This window comes from Artibeus jamaicensis, unplaced genomic scaffold (assembly GCF_021234435.1).
Source record: "Artibeus jamaicensis isolate MK-2021 breed Jamaican fruit bat unplaced genomic scaffold, CSHL_Jam_final scaffold_660, whole genome shotgun sequence".
In the NCBI taxonomy this organism is placed as follows: domain Eukaryota; kingdom Metazoa; phylum Chordata; class Mammalia; order Chiroptera; family Phyllostomidae; genus Artibeus; species Artibeus jamaicensis.
This window is the reverse complement of record NW_026522052.1, coordinates 2551536-2557600: the sequence shown is the minus strand read 5'-3', so window position 1 is coordinate 2557600 and position 6065 is coordinate 2551536. Positions and strand designations below refer to the sequence as shown.

Genomic DNA, 6065 nt, shown 5'->3' with positions numbered 1-6065 from the left:
CACCTCGCACACAAGGCAACACAGACTCCCACCATAACCAGCAAAATGCCTGCCCTCTGGTGAACATGGGTGGGAGCTTTATTAATACCATGTGTTTTAGTAAACACATGGCTAAGAGATGAATTCCAGTCTAGCAACCTGCCCTGAAACTCCTGCACAACTTATCAGCCCAGTAACACCACTCTCCTAGAGAGTCAGCTCCATGGCCAACCTTTAATCCCAATCCAACCTTCAGTTCTGACCCTGCACATTCTTACCCCACCTGCCTGGCTGTAAAGCCAATAAGGGCTCAGGTATCTGCAATAATGCAGTGCCTAGGGCAAACAGGGCATCAACCTCATTTTGACAAAAATCATAAAAGCACATCCTTGGTGCCACTGCTTTTTCACCTGTGGTTAATAATTTTATCCTGATAAAACTACTGGTTTAAACCCCTGTGGGGCGGGCCCACATGACCCCAGGGCAGGTGAGGAAGGCTGTTGTGAAAAGACAAAGGTCCGCTTCAGTGGGTCTTAACAGACTGCGCCCCACGTGCTGACCTTTGCCACAGTGAAGGAAGCCGATGGAGGTGGCCCTGCGCACGGCCGAGGGGCGCGAGAGCAGCCGAGACGTCGAAGACCCACAGTGGAGGGTCACACTCCACCCAGTGCTGTTGTAAAAGAACAGCTCTCCAACTTGAGATCAGGGTTTTATTGAGAAAAGTACAAACCTCGAATGAATATAACAAGCAAGCCTCCTTACATGTGCTCTTACAAAAGCTTCATTTCTCTGGAGTAATGCCTTGCCCATTCCAGCAAGTGTCTCAGTCAACTTGGTTCCTTTTCTTCCAGGCTCAAAATAAAATCAAACTCCTCTACCAAAAAAAGGAAAAAGAAAGGAAGAGAGTCAGGTCTGTGTCTCCTCTTGAGCAGGGAAGGTGTGCTGGGCACCACTCCAGTCACAGAGGCAGGTGGTCTTCATTCAGAAACTAGTCACGGGGGGTGACTACACGCCAAGCACTGCTGGGTACTGGGTACACGGTAATGGCCAACACAGGGCGTGTCTCCTTCGGCAGAGATGCTCCAGGCATCTCTTAAGATGGACTGTGCTTAAGTCCCGGGCCCAAGTGTAACCTGTCAGCGAGTGTGAGCTGCCAGTGCTGTCCTGGTGTGCAGGTGAGGAGGCAGGGGGCCCGCGCTTACCTTGGGTCAGGGGCTGAACCGAAAGTCTCTGGAGGGTGAAGAGTGCCATGTTTTTCAAAGGCCCGCCAGTGGCTTTGTGAGTTAGGTGGTGGGTTTTGAGCTCAGCCAGGGGAAGGAAACGCTTCATCATCCGGACGAACTGCACGTCCACCTAACGTGACAATAGTGTGTGGGGCAGAAAGGCCCAGCTGGACTCTGTCCACTCTGTGTTCCCGCTGCTGCGGAAGGTTCCCGTGGGCAGTACTGCGAGTGCTGTGCTCTTTCCAACGTCAAGGGAACTGCATCCGAGTCAACCGGGCTCTATGTCTCGACCTAAACAGATCCCAGACCTCCATCCTCCCTTTGTCCAGCCTTCCCCTCGTGAAACAGGAAAAACAGTAGTCCTTACCATGGACCATTTGGGGTTGTCTTTTTTGCTGGATGGATCGTAATAGGGACTGTTTTTCTCAAACTGTGTGTGGTCTGGGTAAGCCTCCTTCACAATCTGCAACCAAAACCGCAACCACACCTCCAATCACTCGCCTGGAGAGTCAGCTCCATGGCCAACCTTTAATCCCAGTCCAATCTTCAGTTCCAGCCCTGCACATTCTTACCCCACCTGCCTGGCTATAGAGCCAGTGGGGGCTCAGGTATCCGGAAATAATGCAGTCTAAGGGAAACAGGAAACCAACCTCATTCTGACAAAAATCTTTATGTTTTTGGTGCCACTGCTTTTTCACCTGTGGATAATAATTTTATCCCGATATCTGCTGGCTCAGAAGAGCTACCATCAGGCTTGTTGGGGTGAAAGACCAAGGTGTAGAGATGGAGGGAAGTCTGCCAGTGAGACTTGAAATGGAGGCCTGTTCTTGAAATCCTCGTCACATAGGAAGGGGCCCAGGCGGTTTTCCCACAATACTGTGAGAGCAGGGACAGGGAGGGGGATACTTTTTTCTTACCTATTTAAGCTGTAGCACCTTGCACCTACATGTGGCCAGAGCCTGTACAACTAACCTTCACAATGCCTGCGATGCCTGGCTCTTTGCAGTTACTATGATAGAAGAAGGCTTCTTCCTCCAGCTTCATGGCTCGAAGGAAGTTCCGGGCCTGTCCCAGGAGAGAGGAAATAGGAACTATCCTCTCTACCAACTGGAAAACACCAGCTGTCAGCAGAAAGCAACTCTGCTTTTATTAAATGAGTGTTTCTTTAACGGTTTCCCCCAATTCAATTCTTGCTTTTGCCAAGATACCCAGACTTGTATCAGGACACTGGCTAAAACATACACCATTTGCAAACTGCATGCCGTCAGAGTAACTAAGGTGTTTTGGGGTACATTTTTTGCTTGGGTTCTGGGAAAAATCAACCTTGGCCCAGAGAGCTTGCTACTGCAAAACCCATAAGGAGGCGGCAGGGACCGACCCCACTCTGCCCCTTACCTTACCTGATAGTTGCGAACACCATCCCAGCATGCTGTCTGCTTGGGCTCTGCTTTGAGATCCTCAATGCTGAACTAGGCAACAGGAAATAAAGCCATTCCTTAAATAGCCCGGGGTCAGTTGGTAAGGATACATGGAAAGCCACTGCTGCCCGTACACTGGGAGTACTCCTGGCTACAGCAGAAGGATGTAGTTCACTGGGAAACAGCTCTAAAGAGGCACTTGTTTTTCCTTTTTGTTTTTCCATTCAGCAAACTGAGTAGTTACTACGCATGACACTGCATACAATGCTACACCTGCAATAATTAGGTGACTAATTATTATTAATATTACTGTTGGGGAGTGTTGTCCCCATAAAGTTTACTGTCCATTGGGGGAAACTTTTTGTGAAAAACATTACAAAACAACGTAAGTACAGTCTGCTATAGAAAAACACAGAAGAGGCAATGACATATGTCTCAAGTAATACATATGAATGGTCATGCTAATATACTTTTCAGGAGGAAAAAGCACATCATTTTTCTTATTTTTGTGCCTTGAAAACTAAATATTAAGGTATCAGCTCATTTTGAGGGCTACCTGAACACAGAACTTAATCCAGCTCATTGTCCTTCATGTTACCAGGTGCACAAAAGTAGGTTCGCAATTGTTCATATGGGAAATAATATAATAATTAATAAATAATAATACAAGAATAAACTCTCTACAGACACACTTGTATTGGGTAAGTGTAGTAAGCTTTCTGTTACCTTAACCTTGCTAATTACAAGGATTAGTTGAATGGATAACCCACAGCATAAAGCAATCCACTGGTTATTTTTGTTTCATTTATTAAATATTATCTATTCTATAACATTTTTAATTATATTTTCTCTGCGCTATTACTAAAGTTGATTTACATGAATTCCCTGGGAACATGCCAGGTGGCAAGAAAAAGGCAATCTACAATTCAAATGTCTAGATTAGGGGCTGGCACACTACCGCTTCCAGGACGAGTCTAGCCCCAAGCCTGATTTTGTGGACCCTGTTTTACAGGAACCCAGCCACCATTTCTTTATCTTTCGGATCTGACAACTTTCTTACAACAGCCAAACTGCAATGCCAACTCTAAGAGCAGAGAGCCTAAAATATTTAGCATCTGGCCCTTTACAGAGAAAGTTTGCCACCTCTCTTGTAGCTAGAAAATTCACAAGAGATAGCTGATGGTAATAAATCCTGTTGATTTTATTCCTCATTATCTTTTCCCTACCTTTCAAAGATATGAAGCTAGTAATAGAACCCTGTAGTGTCCATATTAAATTTTTATTAAAAAAATAAGCTTGAAGGGGTTAGAAACAGGTACATGGTCTCACCTTCACATCCACACCTTTCTCTAGTCGGCTTTCTGGCTCTGACTTCATGAGCCAGTAGCTGCTTGAACTCTTCCCACATCTTTTAAGGGCTGAAGTCCTCGGAGGGCTGGAGTTCTCCACTTTAGCTGATGCCTCATTTGCATTCTTAGTCTTGATACGCTTTCCTGCTGGTCCCTTCTTGTCTGCAATAGGAGAAGCAAAAAGAAGGGAGCTGTCATACTTGCTGACAGATTATGTTCCATTGTGGAAAAAGCATGTTTGGAGTCAGACTGGATTCAAATACTGGATCCGTCAGTGACCAACAGTGGCAGCTCACTCGCTGAACTTATTTCTATAAAAATGGGACCAGAATGCCTACCTCCCAGGATATCTCTGGACTAGTCATTCAATGGGATAAGGGTGCCTTACATGGTTGCAGTTTAAAATGAAAGGTCCCAGCTGAGTACCTGGGCATACGGTAAGTAGTCAATGTTTTCCTTCCCTCACCCCCTCCTGTGCCTTTGCTGAGGCTATTCTTCCCAATGAAGAAGTAAGCCCACACTCCACGGCCTTTTTTTGAAGATTAAATAATATAATGGAAACAATGGGGTTAAGACAATGCCTGGCTTTATAGTAAATAATAAATATTAGCTATTATTCTCATCAACTTTTCATACTTTTCTTCTGGATCACTGCTTTTATGGCTGCCTCCTTTCTGCTGATGGCACCAAGAGAAGCTGGATGAAGCACCTCGTTCAGGACTTTCTATAGACATGATAGAGACTGGATTTCATCCTAAGTTAGTTAGAGAAAATGTGCCTGGAACACAGTAGGAACTCAACAGCTAACAGTTGTTAAATTCTTACTACATGACACACCTCTCTGTTACCCTAACTGTAATTGTTAATCCATGTAACTTATGAGACATTTTATTCATCTGGAAAATGGGACACAATCGGTAAACAGTAGAATCAGGAACCTGTCACTCTGGTCTATCTGAATCCACACCTAATGACTACTCTACCCAGCCTCTCAATGAAGTCAAAGTTCTTATGTCAGTCACTAAATATCATTTCTGGATGTCTAAATCTCCGAACCTCCCTAGCCTAGTTCCTAAAGGCTCCTTTGGAGTTAAGAGACACCTTGTTTCCTCTGCATGTGGAAAGCCTCTCATTTTTTAAGAGTGGACTCAAACTCCACTTCCTTCTCACAGACTTCTCTGTGATTCCTGCCTGCTCTTCTACACCTAGCAATCCAGTGTCTTGGATCCTTTCACTTACGTCTGTCTGCATTCTTCCTGCAAGTAGGAAAAGTACGTGCCACCTTATATCACAAACGCTTGTTGTGCTTACCAAACCGCTATTGCCTGAATGAACAAACGAACAGAAAGGGCTCTGGGTATAAGCTTGGTAGGGAGTAAAGAGAAGATGGAGGGCGACTAGGAATAACACAAAAAATAATCCACAAAGGAATCTGCCCACAGGCAGAAGTCGAAAAGGAACAGTATTAAACACCCTAGAGAAAAGTCCTCTGTGAGGCTGCCTTTTTGCAACCTAGGTGCAAGCTCACCTTGCCCAGAAACCCCAGCCAGTCTCTTCCTGGGTCTCGGCATGATCTACCCGCACGGGGTTGAAGAGCGGAAGACTCTGGAATCTACAGTGATACCAGAGGCAACTCTGTATCTGTCCCCAAAAACCTGCGCAGAGCAAGATGGAGACAATGAAAGGAAATTCAGAGTGTTTCAGCACCGAGGCTCCTTTGCGAAGCACCCAGACAACTGGGTGGGGTTTCCACCCCGCAAATGCTTCCTCCAATTATCTACGACCCCATTTCCATCTCGCGTAACCTGCCCACAAACTCTTCTTGGGTTTTCCCTCGATCCTTGGTTCACTCGTTCACCGCTTTCTCGGGAGGCTGAACTACCAACACTCCGCAGACGCAGACGGAACCAAAGCCAACCTTCTGGAGGCGCTTTCAGCAAGCGTCCCCGGAGCCCCCCGGCCCCACGGGTCTCTGGGTGTTGTAGTTCCTGCTCCTGCCGCAGACCCACCTGAACTTGGAGTGCAGGGGCCACGCAGCGCACTACAGCTCCCAGAGTGCACTACAGTACGTAGGACGCGTGGTGCTGGTCGGGACG

At 46.4% G+C, this 6065-nt stretch overlaps 1 protein-coding gene across 3 annotated transcripts; it reads right to left on the bottom strand.

Moving 5' to 3' along the window:
* Positions 1 to 675: 675 nt before the first annotated feature.
* On the bottom strand, positions 676 to 6056 carry THYN1 (thymocyte nuclear protein 1). 3 transcript variants are annotated; one of them, XM_037138292.2, is made up of 8 exons: positions 5979 to 6056; positions 5498 to 5624; positions 3950 to 4131; positions 2603 to 2671; positions 2175 to 2267; positions 1570 to 1665; positions 1182 to 1332; positions 676 to 853 (listed from the first exon to the last, which is right to left on the bottom strand). In XM_037138292.2, exons 2-8 carry the CDS (start codon positions 5538 to 5540, stop codon positions 807 to 809), a joined length of 681 nt encoding a protein of 226 aa, XP_036994187.1. In that variant the 5' UTR covers positions 5541 to 5624; positions 5979 to 6056; the 3' UTR covers positions 676 to 806. The 3 variants fall into 3 exon arrangements, with proteins under 3 accessions (XP_036994187.1, XP_053515422.1, XP_036994186.1); XM_053659447.1 differs by lacking the exon at positions 5979 to 6056 and adding an exon at positions 5888 to 5908; XM_037138291.2 differs by lacking the exon at positions 5979 to 6056 and adding an exon at positions 5775 to 5881.
* Between the last annotated feature and the right edge of the window lie 9 nt (positions 6057 to 6065).